Genomic DNA, 17061 nt, shown 5'->3' on the forward strand with positions numbered 1-17061 from the left:
GTAATTGTAACATCACTAAATGAAAATACAATATAATGAACATTACTCAGTTTTGCCGTTTTTTTTTTTAACAACTTCTTTGAACAAGTCAGTTATTAACCTTTTAAGTTGGTCCAATTTACTCGCAATTCCAGATGGGTTCAGCTATAGACTCTGCAGCTCTGCTGCACAGCCAGTTGGATTGCATGTAGGTTTTTGTCAGTTGCTGCTCGAGTCAGGTATCCCTCCCCCAGTCTAAATCTTAACCTTAGTGTAACCAGGTGGTTTTATCACTGACGTGTAATATAAAGCGACAGCCTCCTCAATAGAGTGCAGCTCTGGTGGTCCGCAGCTAGAGTCTACAGGACAATATAACCCTCAGCCATTCTTTCAATCTTTTTGTCAAGATAAAACTGTATGGTGAAAAGATTAATGTTAAGTAAAGGTGTAAATCTTTAACTTAGTTTACATTATAGCTTTAAAATTGGCCAAACCAACAGGAGTGTCACATTTGTAGTTGGTATACAAGATACATTGAGGTTCAAATTTTGGTTAGGGATGTTTCCATCAGGTTTTTTTAAGGCCGATATTGATCAGTGATTTCATGTTACTTGATCAGATGATTCCGATAACCTTTTTTTTTTTTCTCTTTTATCTCTTTGCATACTGTTTTACACAAAGCGCCTGCATAACCAGAAGCCTTGTGTTCAATATTAAAGTGTTACCTTTGGTATTTTTATAATTAAACTATAGACCATAACTGTAAACGTCATTTTGTGTTAACAAAATAAAATTCTGAAGGCTTATTCTGTGACTGTTAAAATAGTAAAATAAATAAAATTTCTTTAAAATACCTATTAATAGAATCTGTACAAAATTATGTATCCATAATTTATAAAAAAATTAATCCATTTTATAATTGCAAGTTTTTTTTTTATGTACCTACTTGAAACAAGGCTTAATTAAAAAAGCAGTTTTCGTCGTTTCTTAAACAAAAATTATTCTTACAAATCAGTTAATATTGGCAATACACACTGCTTAACTGTAAATATGCATGTACTTACAGATTTTAAGCGTTTTTAATCACTAACTAAAAAAGACTGGAGTGCAATTAAAGTATATAGTATATTTATAAAAGTGTTTTTTTTCTGTGGATCAGCTAGACGTTTGTAATTCTTGAGGTGTATTAAAGTGGAATACCGTTTTAATTATGTAGTACTTGTTTCTTACCAAAATTTATACTGTATGACACACACAAATAGCTGCAAATGTATCAAATGTTCAGAAATTGTTTATCAAGACGACAGGACTAACATGCTTAATAGGTTTATAGGTAGAAGATACATTTTACACTAACATATCTATTGTTTACTAAGCAGCAATTTCAAACTCTTTCTCTTTCCTGTTAAAGATGTAAGCTGCAGCACTTAAAACAATCTCGCTGTCCAAATAGTTAAGTGGTGTCCGTTTTTAAATTTTAAAGGACAAAATTAAAGGTTTGGAATTATTAAAATACTTTTTTTACCATTTGTCTAAAAGCACAGAATGACTTCTCAGATTCTGTTTTCTGTTTTTTATTCAACTTTTCTTTAACATAAAACCTAAGCTCTGATAAAACAAGCCTTGAGTACTCTTTGTTTACATTGTAGGAAGTTTGATGCAATAAAGATGCAATTACCATAAAGTTTAAGAAAGCAGGGGCTGAAAAAATATTTTGTAATCGGCCAATTTACCAATCACCGATCAAATCTCATTTTTAGTAAAAATTGTCCGATTTAGGTCAGCGGCCAAACGGTAGGTGCATCCCTGGTTGTGATCTTTTTTTTTGCCAGCCAAGTAGTTGGCATCGCTTAAAAATTAATTTTTACTAAAATGTATACATGACATACAAATGAATTGACTTGTATATTAAGTGAATACGCCTCCAAAAAATGTTTGTTGTCCCAGTTTGTAGTGTTGGCCAAGGAAAATTTTAATATCCCGTTTTTATGAAGAACGACAGTAAAATATTTAATGATGTAATGGAATGTATTGATAAGGTTATCGTGAAAAACATCCATGGGATTCTATTACTCATGTTCAGTAATCCATGTATGTTGTTCGCATGCTCAGAACGTGCAAAACACATGCATTCTTTGCTAAGTTACTAATACTTCCTTGCAATTTATTGTACAAGATAAACAGGAAAGACGCATTCCCATAGTACTGTGCATTTTGAATTAAAGACCAAAGTCTTGACCAATGAAATACTGGGAGAGTCCTATGTAATTCAAACACAGTATTATTGTAATGTCTTTCCTGTCTTTATGGTACTCTGAGTTTTCTGGAAGCAAGTATCAATACATTCAAGCAAAAATGCATGTTTCAAGCATACAAATAGATAACAGACATGGGAATAATGCAACACCAGTTGTGTAAGTCCCAACTATAGAATGGAATTTGATGCAGAAAGGATGGAAGTCTGCCCTTTTTGGGTCATATCATGACTAAGTCTTGGGGAGAAGGCTGACTTGTGTTGTGCAGGAGTTATATTTGTTGGTGGGCAGAATTTACTACTACTGGTTTAGTGTTTTTGTTTGTTTGTTTTTTTTTTTGGAGTAACTATGTGACTGATTTATGCAAATAGTTTCTTAGCTTGTGTATTCACTCAATAAACAGCGAAAAATGCTTGCTTTTTAATACTTTAGTGTACCTTTTTTCACAGCCTACCTTTCTTGTGGAACTGTCCAAAGTTCTTGCAAATCCAGGAAACAGTCAGGTTGCCAGAGTTGCAGCTGGTCTACAGATAAAAAATTCTTTAACATCTAAGGATCCTGATGTAAAAACACAGTATCAACAGAGATGGCTTGCCATAGATGCTTCTGCAAGAAGGGAAATAAAAAGTTATGTAAGTAAACATGTTTAACAAGTCTTAACGTTTTCAACAAAGTATGAAGATGTACCAGGTTTGACTTGATTAGTTCAGGTTTCCTCCAAATTACAAATATAAAAAAGTGTATGTAAAGAAAGTAATTAATATTTTTATTTTATGAACTGTAATGTAGCTGAATGTTTGCACTTCCAAAGACTGAATCTTGAATCATTTTCAGATGCACTCTTATTAAGCTGGTGGTACCTGATCATCTTCGTAAGCATTCCAAGTACACCTCCACAGCCCAAGGTTCAGAATGGAGTTCTGGGCTTTGGTTATTCTTGGAGCTAATGTTGCTTTTGGATGCTGTGATTTGGTCATATTTTTGTGTGTTGCTTATGTGTTATCTTGATTTTTTTTTTTTTTGAATAACATGATTCAAAAAAATCTTGAAATAGTTGAAAAGACTAAAATGGCTTTTCTTCTGAATGTGAGATTTGGAATAATTCAAGTGTAGGTAATCAACTTTAGTTCTTTATTTCATATTGTTTAATGTCTCATTAGTGTTTGATTTGATGACAAATGTTAAACTAATTATCAATTTTTGTGGTTTTTGAGGGAGAAAAGTGGGCTAATTTTGATGAGCCAGGGAATACTTATTTGTTTATCCTCATGTATATTATGTGCTTGAATTGCAAATTTATTAACTTTCAAAGAGGATTTCATGAACATGCTAACCTCTCAAAGCAGATAAAGCCTGTACACACATAGAGGTGGGCAAAGTAGGTTTACAATTCTTTGCATGGAAAGACATACAAATTTTGCCCACCTCTGTGTATTTGATTTTTGATAGCTCCCTTCGTTTCTGAAATACTGTGTTTGTATATAGTATATAAATGTATGTGTATATGTGTATGCATGTACATCTATACATTTTAACATTGCTGGGCCATTAATGGCTACTTTCAAATTTAATGTTTAATGTAGTTTAATTTTCTATTGATGTCATTTCCACTAATTGTATGTTTGCTTGTTTTGTAGGTCTTGCAGACATTGGGTACAGAGACCTACAGACCCAGTTCAGCATCACAGTGTGTTGCTGGCATTGCTTGTGCAGAGATCCCTGTTAACCAATGGCCTGAGCTCATCCCACAGCTTGTAGCAAATGTTACTGGACTTAATAGCACTGAGCACATGAGGGAGTCAACACTGGAAGCTATTGGATACATCTGTCAGGACATTGTAAATGTCTTTCTTGGTTTTGGTTGCAGGTTTTTTTAACCATATTTATTTGTAGCTTCTATTTGTTCTTGCTTCTATGCTTAGAGTTTTGTATAGTTAGTATACATATGAGATCATGATAAATTTCAGAGTAGAGAAAATTGTACACCATGATATCTGCATTCATTATGGCATTTTTATTGTAATGGGACTGTAGAATTTCTAAATTTAAGTCTTTTTGGCTCAAGCTTATTTGGTTAAACAGTAAACGAGCTGTCCTGGTGTTACTTTTATATCCGTTGTATTTTATTAGATGCTATGTAACATTCTAAATATCTGCTGTAGGCTGTGTTTTTAGTATCATGCTAATAAACGTACAAGCTGATACTGCATGTTTACCATTGTTTAAACATGCTAAATTTAAGTTTAGGGTATTTTCAGTACTCGGTGCAGGCTGAGAATTGATTCTGGATAGAGTTGAACTTGCCCACAGTCACTTGCACAGGACTGATGTGGTCCTGCCAGCTCAGTATTCCATATTGTTTCTAAGAATGACACTTGACTTACCCTTATTGATTGGATGTTTACAGCCTGACTTTTACAAAGGTTGTGTGCTTTGTTGCAGGACCCAGAGCAGTTGCAAGACAATGCAAATCAGATTCTGACTGCTATTGTTCAGGGAATGAGAAAAGAGGAGCCCAGCAACAACGTCAAACTTGCAGCCACAAATGCTCTTCTCAATTCTTTAGAGTTTACAAAAGCCAACTTTGATAAAGAGGTAATATTTACTTTACCAAAGAATAAATATGGTTCATGGTGTGTGTGTTTTTTTTTGTTTTTTTCATTTTAAACCTCCGAGAATGTGAAAAATGTAAATCTTGGAATATATTTAAGTTTCATTTATTTTTAAATAACATAGCTGTTAATTAAATGCCTCCATGGTGTGTTATTGCCTGTATATTGTTAATGAGGCAGCACCAGATAACAGGATACCTTCTTTCTTTCTTGTTAAGAGTTACAACTATTTTAGAAGAAAGTCTGTGAGTCATAGATTTGGGGATATTTGAGTGAAAACTGAATATTTATATGAAATTGTTTAATTCTGCTAATGTGATTGCTCACTTTTTCTTATCTCTTAATATTTTGTTCGAGTGTTTTTTTTAACAGTATTGTCTATGATGAAAAAACATGCACCACGCTGAAGTGTGATGTATTTTTTTAACCACATATTCTGAGACTTGTGAACAAAATAAATTTTAAATTGTTAAAAGGACAAAAGTTCCTCACTTGTGTGGTTTATTTATTTTTTTTTTTTGTTTTTGTTTGTTCCAGGGTGAAAGGCATTTTATAATGCAGGTTGTCTGTGAAGCAACACAGTGTGCAGATACAAGGGTATGCTATTTTTTATTTTTTTATTTATTTATTTTTTTTTTTGTTTTAAGACGAGGAGGAGAAAAAAAAATAACTCTCTGTTCCTTTTCAAGGTACGAGTAGCTGCCTTGCAGAACCTGGTGAAAATAATGTCCTTGTATTACCAATACATGGAGACCTACATGGGTCAGGCTTTGTTTGCAGTAAGTATCTTGGAGGTATTTTGTATCTTTTAAGGAATGCCTGGTTTAGTGCTAAGTCTTGCTGGTCTGTGATGAGAAATCATGCACCACGCTGATACATGCCTGATGCATAAACCTTTTGATGCTGAGACTAGCATGTAAAACATTCTGTCATTCAGTGTCATTTTATTTAAGGAATTTCTAGCTGTTTGTATCTCTGGATTATAAATTGCTTGTTAATGTGCTATCTGAGGTAGAAAAATAGTAGTATTAAATGGTTCACCCAGACCATACTGGCTTTATTCATGCTTGTCATGCTTTGGACATTATGCACAAGTTTCTGCACATTGTTGATGTAGTTGATGCCGAAAAGAATTTTAATGGATAGATCTGGCATATTTCATTAAGGATCCTGCAGCAAATGGTATTCAGGGACAATTACATGATCAAAGCTGCTTGTTAATTTCCCCCTTCACTGGTATGTCGAATATCTGCCTGTCCTCAGTACATTAGTGTTCCTACCATAGTTGCCTTTTTTTCTTGACCTTTTTGCACTGCTAACAAGTTCTTTAGGTTTCATTTCTATTTTCTATTGGCTTAATTATCACTGGGTGTATACTAGTGTAATGTTTTGTGATAGATGATTTTGTGATGGATGAAGCTGACTACTTCAAATGAATGCTAGGCTGCCATGGAGTACAGGTACAAGTACTTAAAGAATTATACTTTTTTGAAGAATTTATATGAAGACCGTACAGTCTTGAGCCATGGTGAAACAAACATATTTGACAGCCAACTCCGAGTACTTACTGAACACTGAATGAGTACTTTGTTTACAAAGAAAAGAATGATGCTCCATCTTCAAAAGCAAATATTTGCAAATGATAGTTTTAGGGTAGGTTCATAAAACAAAAGATTAAATAAACATCTTTTTCACAGCGCAGACTTTGTCTTAATCTACAGCTTCTGAAGCCGCAGTAAGTGTTCCCTATGTAAACTTTTAAATATGTTGCACAAAAGATTCTATCAACAGTAAGATAGCCAAAGAAGCAAATCAATCTATTTCCTTTCAAGGAGCGGTGAGCACTGTCTGCTCTTCAAGATCAAGTTTGTCATTTGGACTTATTTGAGTGAAATTCTTAGTTTTGTGCCCCCTCATAATTGTGACTGAAATGCAGTACCAACAAGAGCCACACGCACAAATGCTTGCACAGTGTGTTGTATTATTTTAGCTTTTCTTTCGACATTGTTAGTCTGTAAAACATGACAGGCTTATGACTCGTAGACAAAATCTGTTTTAATGAAGCGGATTTTTGAAAACACAGCCCTTTACAAAAGTTACAATCGTAATCGTACAGAGCGTGTTCTACTGGCAAGAAATTGTTTACCCTGACAGATGGTAGTTAGGGTTGTGTGTGTTGTTAAATAAACGGAACATATATGGCAGAAATTAACATCAGGATATTTTTCTCGAGTAGGTAGTTGTATTTAACTTGTAAATATAAATTGACCTAGTCTTTGCATTCTTTACAAATGAAATAATTAATATACAGGGTGTTCCAGATCTAATTATGCAATTTTCATTATGCTATAACTTAAGTTTATTATTCCGAGCCTGTATCCAACTGAATGGTGGACAAGTGGGACATTACATGGAAAATCAGTGAATTAATTCAATGTAAGTCCATTTTTGTTTATTACAAGGTATTTCAAACAGTTCTTTTGTCTTGTATTGTTTTCCTGCATTGCATTAAAAGTTGCATAATTAGATCTGGACCACCCTATATTAAAGGTTGCATTGTGATTTCCTTTATATTTCCCCTTTTTTAAACCAGTAGTGTCGGTAGTTGCTGCCATCTGCATAGTTCTGTTAACGCTTAGAAAAATTAAAACAGACTAGATGTAAAATCCAAACATTTGAACTTGTATTGGATCCACTTTACCAAAAATAAAAACTAAATCCAAGTACCCAAGGGTCGTATCACAATGAGCACTGACAAGTGGAAGTGGTGCTTCAGAAAAATGGTCATCCTATTTCACTCTACAAGTTATACACATTTTAGTACAATTGTTATGAGGTTCATGTACAAATTGACTTGTCAATGTTAAACCACATACTCTGACCATTATGATTAGCTTACATTTGTGTTGGGTCAATTTAAATACATTGCTATTCATTTCACGAGACACAAGATGGCAGTATTTAGGCTAAACATCACATTTTTTTGCATCCGAAATAGCCTGTCTCTATCACTGAATCATCCATTCTAAGTGTAACTCATTTTTAAGCATTTCCAGCAAAATGTTTGCTGCAGATTAAAATAGGCTGTATTTTTCACTTTTACACTAAATGTTTCCTAAACTATGCAATGTTCTAATTTTTCCCTCTGTTCAGAAAGTTTCAGTTGGAATGGAAAGTAATGTACTCATTACACCGCCCACCCCCCCCAATAAAATCGTTTGATCACCAAAAATACTGTAGCACCCCCAATCTGGTTAAATTTGGGCTTGTAACTTATTTTTCTTTCTGCTCTGTCTAAAGATAACAATTGAGGCCATGAAAAGTGACATTGATGAAGTGACTTTGCAAGGAATTGAATTCTGGTCTAATGTGTGTGATGAAGAAATGGATCTGGCCATTGAGGCTTCAGAGGTAACTATCTGTATGGTAACAGTGCATTTGTGGTCAATGTCTGTATGAACACCAGCAGTTCAAGATGGTATACAAATGTAATGTTTTTAATTTGTTGTAATTCATTGCCCTGTAGACTCCTCTGCATGCCTAGGTCCAAGGTTACTCATTTGGATAGAATTTCTTTACAAGGAAAGGATTTTAAGTTGGTAATTGCTTAGTAAAATTTGTCTCCTACAGGCTGCTGAACAGGGAAGACCACCAGAGCATACTAGTAAATTCTATGCCAAAGGAGCTCTTCAGTATCTTGTGCCCATCATCACACAGACTCTGACAAAACAGGTAAGGAAGAATTCTGCAAAGTCTGATTGCATGCTAAGAGCTGAGGATTTAACACCTTCTCAACGAACACCTGTTTGTACTGTGTGTGTTACGCAAGCACAGACATACCTTTTAATATAGGTAATGTGTGCTTTCAGGATGAGAATGATGATGATGATGATTGGAACCCGTGCAAAGCTGCTGGTGTGTGCCTCATGCTTCTGGCTACCTGTTGTGAGGATGATGTGGTTCCTCATGTTCTACCTTTTATTAAAGAGAATATCAAACATCCTGACTGGAGGTATAGAGATGCTTCAGTAATGGCGTTTGGTTCCATTCTTGAAGGGCCTGATCTAAACCAGCTCAAGCCATTGGTCATCCAGGTGGGTAGATCTTGGTGATATGCATTTTTCTTCTATTTATAATCGGACTCATTCATATGTTTATTGCAACTGCTAATGTTTTATTTGAGTGATCTAATGGCAGTCTTTTTTTACTTTTTATATTTAGGCCATGCCAACTCTAATAGAGTTGATGAAAGATCCAAGTGTGGTGGTTAGGGACACCACTGCTTGGACGGTAGGTAGAGTGTGTGAACTACTTCCTGAAGCTGCCATTAATGAAGTTTACCTGACGCCTCTCCTGCAGTGTTTGATTGATGGGCTTAGTGCTGAACCAAGAGTAGCATCTAATGTCTGTTGGGTAAGGCTACCATAGTCATATCTGTTGGTAAATTACATGATGACCAATTTGTTAGTTTTTAATGGAAAGTTGATTTGAAATCGCATAACATTTTGAAGTTAAACGCCTGGCACAGTGACATTGGTTGCAAGCCTGTTGGGGATTTTGAAGCCTTGTTTTTCTTGCATGTGCTTTTTAAACCCTTGTTCTTCTGGGCCATACCGTTGTTGTGGTTTTATTTATAGACCCATAGATTTGAAGCATTTGCTTTGTATTTCTAAATTTGTAAAAATGATCATAATTCAGTAATGTGTCATACATACAGAAATGGTCAGCTGATACAAAGTGTCAGCACCTTTTAAACAAGACAAATTTATGCAGAATTACAAAATTAACTAGTGTCAGTCCAATGCCCTGTAAAGTTACCTGTAAAGCTAAGTGGGCATTGCAAAGAATTAAAAAATCTGAGCTTTCATAAGTTTATGAAGCACACATTTTTGTTAATGTGGTATGAATAGATAAACATTTCTGAATGGCATCTTCAGTGCACAATTGATGCAATTGATGCAAATGTTGTATAAACAGCCATTTAGTATACAAGAAGGTACATGGTGATGGGTTGAATTAACAGATAAAAATCTAGTATTCTATCTTCAGATTTATAAAGGGGTTATTGTTGATCCTTTAGCAGGATGACCTCTACATTTTGACGTTTGTCTGTTTTTATTATAAATGTTCAGGATTTCTGTTAACATTACCCATTTGTAGTCACCTGAATATAGCTGTTGTATTGCAAGATCGTCTTATGTATTGCATTTTTATCTTGATATCCAGATTTAACTTGAATATACAGTACTTTATTGTGCAATAAAAAGGTGGTATTGAAGGCAATTAACCTGGATATATTTTTTCAATGTCTGGTCAATGATGAGAAATCATGCACCACTCTGAATTGTGTGATGTACAACTTTATTACTTTTTCTGAGACCTGACAACTTTAATTTGTAATGCAACAGTACATTTTATAGTTTGATTTTAACTCTAAAGTGTAAAAAAAAAAAATTTCTTTAGAGGTCATGTACTGTACACTAGACTTCATTAAATCCTTAAAAATGAAAGAATTTGTAACCACTTCACAGAATGAAATTGCTACCCAGTTTCAGGGCAGTGGAAAGCTTTCTTCTTGGAGGTGACATGTAGGGATAGTATTTTCGATGGGCGATACTGATACCAAGTACTTACTGAGCACTCTAGGCAAATACAGGGTACTGGATGTGTGCTATTAATGGAATGAAAAGAATGATGCCACGTTTTCAGAAATTGAGAACAATACAGTTTTATTTAGCATGACTTAATAAAATTTGAGGCTTTTGTTTAAGAGAGAGAAAAACGTAATTGTTGCTAATATTTAGGCAACAATAGCTATGAACACTTGGAAGAAACCTGGAATCTTCAAAAAAAGAATACACAATGTATTAGAATCAGCATATATTTGTCTGATTTCAAGATTTTGGGTTTAGATTGGTCTGTGCTTACTTTGTTTATTGGCATGTTCATAAAAAGAACTGTCTACCTCAGAATTGTAAAGCAATGAGGAACCTATGACCCACATAAATGTGTATACTTTGTATTTTTTATTTTTAATCGGTGTGTCTGCAAAGAAATGATGTTCTTACGACTTGTGCACTTGTCTAAAAGGTGCAAGTGAAAACTGCTTCAACCGCTTACATGTTTTAACATTTCATCCTACATTATCAGCTCATTTGGCTCATTTTGCTAGCTTAAGGATTTTTTTTTTTAGTGGTGAAGTAAATTACTAGTACAGTACTAATTGCATGCGTCATGGGCATTGGCCACACAGACTTTGAGAATGAGTTGTGGGCCCTTTTATAAATTGGGACATTGAATTTTTATGTACTTTACAGAAAAACAGCATATGCTAAAGGTTGCATTGTAATTTGAGAGGACTTTGTTATTAAGGATGATCAAAGCTAACCGTTAAAACCTAAAAAAGGGGCTTGATCTAGAAGTGATAAGTCTTCTGTGCTAAGTGCTACAAGTATAGGGAACATATTGTAATTGTCCAAAGATTTGATGTTGAGATTCTGATGAATCTTGATGATTTAGACCTCCCTGAGACGGAAAATAAAATTTTTTGGAATTAGTGTCTATGTATCTTGCGGTTTACTCCTCAAATATCCAATCCCCATATCACAGTATGCGAGAAAGTCTAGGGGAGACCTCTCCAGATTTATTTGGAGATTTTACAAGTCTGATGTGGAACCAGCAGAGAATTTAAAGGTGGTTCAAGCAAATGTTATACCACAGGTTGGGGTGTTGTGTATAAAATTCAGAGCAGCTGTACATTAGTGCATACATATGTTAATTGTCCGTATTATCACAATTGTAATGGACATAATGGCATGTTATGATTTAAAGTAACTAATCCTAATTTTTTGTTTTTATTAGCATAAATACATAGTGGCTGCTTAGTCATTATTGATCACTCTTCTGTAAGTTTTTGCTGCAACCTGAATATGATTATACATAGTGTGGTCCTCCATCCAAATAACGGTGTCGACGTGCAGTCTCATTGAGCCGAGTGGTGATGGTATTGGCAGCTTTGAATATTTTATGTTTTTAAAGGGTCTATAAAATAAATTCAGATTCTAATTCCATATTAGCATGTGGCAGCTCTAGTAGAAATCCACTTTCTACCAAGAGAAACCCTGCAAGAACACCAGGATCAAATACTCATTACGTAATGGTATGCAACAGCCATGTGTTCTATAAGGATTCTTTCCCTCGGTCTGCATCTTAATTTTTCTAGTGAGAAGTAATGGTCTGTCTTTTTTCCAGTACTGCCTTCTCATCTTTTTGTTTGAAAAGGTGGTTCTACTTCCAGTTAGTTTAGTTTTGCAAACATTTTTATTTTAATGCGCAGTCTAGATTTAAAATTTTCTGCTGCCTGACCTTGCAGTATGTTGGGTGGGTGGGCTCCATCTTAAGGCCTCCAATACCCTGTTTAAATACATGGGTGACAGTTTTGAGGACCCTCCCCCCTCATAACTCATTTACTTCTAGCGTCAGCCTATCAATATTACAAAGCAAGGTTTGAGAATGGAGAGCAGTCAGAGATTGAAAGCTGAAGAAAAATATTTGTGTAAAATATTTGTGCTTATCCGGAGTACTTCAGTAAGCAGAAGGTCAATTTAATGGTGCTGTTTTACAAGCTGCTTTTGAAAAACAAAATCCAGAAGTACACCGTTAATGACAAGCAAGTGAGGGAAGTGGCCATTCCTCAATTCAAAAGCTTGATCACATTTTAGTCTCTGTTTTACCATGATGTATGCTTTTAATGTTACAAAATTGTCTTAATGTCTTATCTAAATTCCCTTTCTGAATGATTGTAGGCCTTTTCTGGTCTGGCAGAAGCTGCCTATGAAGCTGCAGATGTAGCAGATGACCAGGAAGAACCAGCAACATACTGTTTATCGTCCTCTTTTGAGCTGATTGTGCAGAAACTCCTTGAAACTGCTGACCGGTAAGAATTGACCTTCAAAGCTGTCCAGTAGTTTGGTACTTATAGAGCTTTTTTTTTTTCTCTGTTAATATGATTCCTAAGGTTGGACCTGTGATTTGAATAATACAACTGCCTACAAAGTTTGTTGAATCATAAATTTGAAAGCATCACAGTTGATATGCATTGAGTGGTTACTGTCTGGTTGTCCCCAATATATATCCCCCAAAATTAATCCATCAGTGGCAAGATCGTACATGTAAGCAATGCTGTTTAAAGAGGCAGGTGCCAGTAGATTACTAGTTAAAGTAGACAATAATGATGATGATATTCAGTTAACAAAGTGAAAGTGTCTTACAGGAAGATATGGATACAGTTGGCCAAGGAGTATACTGAACATTAGAGGCTTGGAACAATACTGAAGCGACTTAATTCTGGATTTTTTATTCAAATGAAATGTCAGGAAGAAAATAATGAGGTCTTTGCTGGATGGATACCAAGTAACCTGCATGGTGCTGCTGGCAGTAGAGCTGTGTAAAGTGTGTTTTAATGGCATATTCATGTGAAGCACTAGTGGAATGCTTTAGGAGATGCTATCATCTTGGTGATTCTCGGAAGAGACCCTCTAAGATGAAACTTGGATCCATTAAACATGCTGCATTTGGCATGGGAAAGTTTTTTTGCAGTGCACTGAGTTGCCATCTAGTTTGACTGAAGACATTCTCAAATTGAGTGATTAATTTATTATGAAACACTCTCTGCATATTGCCATTAATGAGTACTTAATAAAGAACAGTTAATTCAATATGCATCTTGAAAACATTTTCTAAATAAGTCGCTGTATTACTACTTTCCAGAAGTAGTTCTGAAACTGCACACTCGTTTTGTGTGTGTGTGTGCGCTTTTTGTGGTCATCAGTGCTAAAGAGAAAACTAATTTGAGAAATCTGTAGATTTTTATTATATTGAAAAACAGTTCAGCTTACCTTCTAACACAATCTGTTAACACCTAATATGGGTTAAGGGCAGGTATAGTTGTATAATGCACAAGCACTACTAAAATGTATGATTTCCTAAAATTAGCAGCAGATCTCAAAGGTTGGGGTCGTGTGTAAAGCAGGTGGAAGTGAGATTTGTAACTTCAGAATAATTGTCAAGTATACAACTAACTTTATGTTAAAACGCAGCAGGCAAATGGGTTGAGGCAATGGAAGTACTTATGGATCACACTGGCTGTTTCTAGTAAGTCAAGTAGTATTTTTCCAGGACGTATTGTGCTATATTACATAGTAGGTAAAATTTAGTTTCTTGGTTTCACAACTTAAAGTACAGAGTAAAATCTTTATAAAGTGTAGCCTTACAAAAAACTCATTGTTATCCTACAGATTATCTTAACTGCTAGTTTGATGTACTGTTTTTGCCTGCTACTGCCAGTGTTTAAAAGTTTGTTTTGCTATGATCAAAATTACATTCTCTGCTTGGTTTCACATTATGGGTGGAAAAACTGTACTAAAAGTTTGTTTTGCTATGATCAAAATTACATTCTCTGCTTGGTTTCACATTATGGGTGGAAAAACTGTACTAATGTTTAAGGGTAGGTAAGGGATTATTTTACGTAGGTGAATAGTGTTTTTTCCCCCCAATTCGTGTTACCTCTGTTGGTGTGGCCCTACCTCCACTTTTTTAATGCAGACTGTAGGTGAAGTATATTGTTTGGTTTTTAAATATCCTTTGGTTTTTGATTTCAGGCCTGATGGTCACCAGAATAATTTGAGAAGTGCAGCATATGAAGCCTTAATGGAAATCGTAAAGAACAGCGCTAAGGACTGTTACCCAGCTGTACAGAAAACCACTCTTGTCATCATGGAACGTCTGCAGCAAGTGTTGCAGATGGAGGTACATTTAGATGTTATTTACACTTTATGGAGTTGTTAACCATCCTGTTAAGTACCAAGTACTGAAATACATGCAGTGCAACAATTAGAACAATGTAAGAAATGGTGTGAAGTTGTGAAATTGGAATTTTTAAACTAAACTGCTTGATACTTGGTGTGTGGCGCTTGTTGACTCAGGATATGGTTTTCCAAGTGTTACTATTTTCATTATTTTTATTTGTATTTATCTACAGTGTAGTTTTACTTTTTTGTTTTACAGTCTCATATTCAGAGCACTTCAGACAGAATCCAGTTCAATGACTTGCAGTCCCTGCTGTGTGCCACACTTCAGGTGAAATTCAGCTCTTTTATTATTCATTTAACTGTACCAATACTTAAGTGCATTTTTGTCATTGCTAAATTATATTTAATGCATTATTGGTCTGGGTTCATTTAATACAAAAATGATCTTGGTTTAAAAGCAAAAGATGCCTTTGTCTTTTTGTAATTTAGTAATTTAGTCCTCAAGTGTAAAATGTCAAAGAATTTTAAACTTGAAATAGAATTTGTGTTCATTTTGCTTACCAGTTTGCCTTGCCAGCCAAGGCAGTGCTTAATTTTGGGAATGGTAAGTTTACAGTGCTAATCCATAAGCTTTACAGTTCATTACAGCAGGCCTGGAATCTGTACTACCTGAAGCATTACTAATTGAATTTTATTGGTAACAGTTAACGAAAGTGATAAGTACCATTCAGAAGCACTTGTTGGGGCTGGTGTGTGTTTTTTGCATTTAGACTTAATTATCCTTTTCTAGTGATTTTTTTTTTTTCCTCCTTCAAACAGAATGTCTTGCGTAAAGTACAGCACCAGGACGCCCTGCAGATATCCGATGTGGTGATGGCGTCTCTGCTCAGGATGTTTCAGAGCACTGCGGGATCTGGTGGTGTGCAAGAAGATGCACTTATGGCTGTCAGCACTCTTGTTGAAGGTAAGGATAGAGATCTGTAAATATCACTTTTACTTGGCCTACTTTCTCACTGCAGCCAGCTTCTTTAATTGTATAGCAAGCGGAAGGGTTGGCTGTCCTATGTAACTGTCAGATTGTCAATTGAAAGATGAAATATTGCAAGAGTAAAGACCTTGTATAGCACTTCTTTATGACTGATTAGTAAAACTTCGTGCGGGTCATAAAGCTCTAATTTTAGATTCTTGTAAACCTTTTAAAGTTTCTTGTATTATATCTGTGGTGTTGGTTTTAATGTGGTTCATTCCAAATCACTTTTTTCACTCTTTAAAAATAAAAATACACAATCCATATAATGTGCAATTTCCAATTCACCTTCCTACATTTTTCATGCTTAACAAGTGGAAAGTGTGCTTAAGTGCTGTCAAAACATTTCTTTTGTTTCATAATGAAAAATGTTTTTCCAAGGAGAGCCTCACAAATACTGATCTTTAAATATAATTTATTTTGTTGTATGTTTGGATTTGTTTAATTGCTCTTTAATGGTGAATATTCCCTTATTCTTTCAGTTCTTGGCAGTGATTTCTTGAAATACATGGATGCCTTTAAACCTTTCTTAGCTATTGGACTAAAAAATTATGCTGAATATCAGGTAATATTTTGTTTAAGGATGTGTGGGTTTGTGATTGCTTAGTTTTTAAGAGTAAATAAGTTTCTTGTAATGGTTTTTAAGGTTTGAATCTTGTGTTTTTGAGTGAAGGGGCAGTGTCAGCCTTATTCAAATAATCATGTCTCCAGTGAGCATTTAAATCTTTGTCTTCAAGGTTTGGCCGAGTGTGAATATTTTGCATTAAATTTGTTTGGTTTTGCCAGACAATGCACATTTCTGAGAATTTCCTCAATTCATGCACGAATGTCTTTAAAAAAAAACTCTTCAAACCAGTGAAAACATAACTCTACAGTTTGAACCCTTTAGAATTTTCTATATTTCTGCATAAATATGACCTAAAACATCATCGGATTTTCACTCGGGTCCTAAAAGTAGATAAAGAGAAACCAGTTAAACAAATGAGACAAAAATATTATACTTTTTATTTATTATGGAAATGATCGAATATTGCATACAGTACATCCAGAAAGTATTCACAGCGCATCACTTTTTCCACATTTTGTTATATTACAGCCTTATTCCAAAATGGATTATATTCATTTTTTTCCTCAGAATTCTACACACAACACCCCATAATGACAACGTGAAAAAAGTTTACTTGAGGTTTTTGCCAATTTATTAAAAATAAAAAAAACTGAGAAATCACATGTACAGAAGTATTCACAGCCTTTGCTCGATACTTTGTTGATGCACCTTTGGCAACAATTACAGCCGCAAGTCTTTTTGAATATGATGCCACAAGCTTGGCACACCTATCCTTGGCCAGTTTCACCCATTCCTCTTTGCAGCATCTCTC

At 34.8% G+C, this 17061-nt stretch overlaps 1 protein-coding gene across 1 annotated transcript in view; it reads left to right on the forward strand.

Annotated features, from left to right (window-relative positions):
* Window positions 1–17061, forward strand: part of kpnb1 (karyopherin (importin) beta 1) — a 35534-nt gene that overhangs the window by 2102 nt on the left and 16371 nt on the right. The window contains exons 3-16 of the mRNA XM_039740800.1: window positions 2684–2866; window positions 3872–4072; window positions 4677–4829; window positions 5384–5443; window positions 5536–5625; window positions 8147–8257; window positions 8477–8578; window positions 8716–8940; window positions 9068–9259; window positions 12652–12782; window positions 14506–14653; window positions 14912–14983; window positions 15475–15619; window positions 16165–16247. Coding sequence (XP_039596734.1) covers window positions 2684–2866; window positions 3872–4072; window positions 4677–4829; window positions 5384–5443; window positions 5536–5625; window positions 8147–8257; window positions 8477–8578; window positions 8716–8940; window positions 9068–9259; window positions 12652–12782; window positions 14506–14653; window positions 14912–14983; window positions 15475–15619; window positions 16165–16247 — 1896 coding nt within the window. The remainder of the gene's footprint in view (window positions 1–2683; window positions 2867–3871; window positions 4073–4676; window positions 4830–5383; window positions 5444–5535; window positions 5626–8146; window positions 8258–8476; window positions 8579–8715; window positions 8941–9067; window positions 9260–12651; window positions 12783–14505; window positions 14654–14911; window positions 14984–15474; window positions 15620–16164; window positions 16248–17061) is intronic.

Source organism: Polypterus senegalus, chromosome 17 (genome assembly GCF_016835505.1).
Source record: "Polypterus senegalus isolate Bchr_013 chromosome 17, ASM1683550v1, whole genome shotgun sequence".
In the NCBI taxonomy this organism is placed as follows: Eukaryota; Metazoa; Chordata; class Cladistia; order Polypteriformes; family Polypteridae; genus Polypterus; species Polypterus senegalus.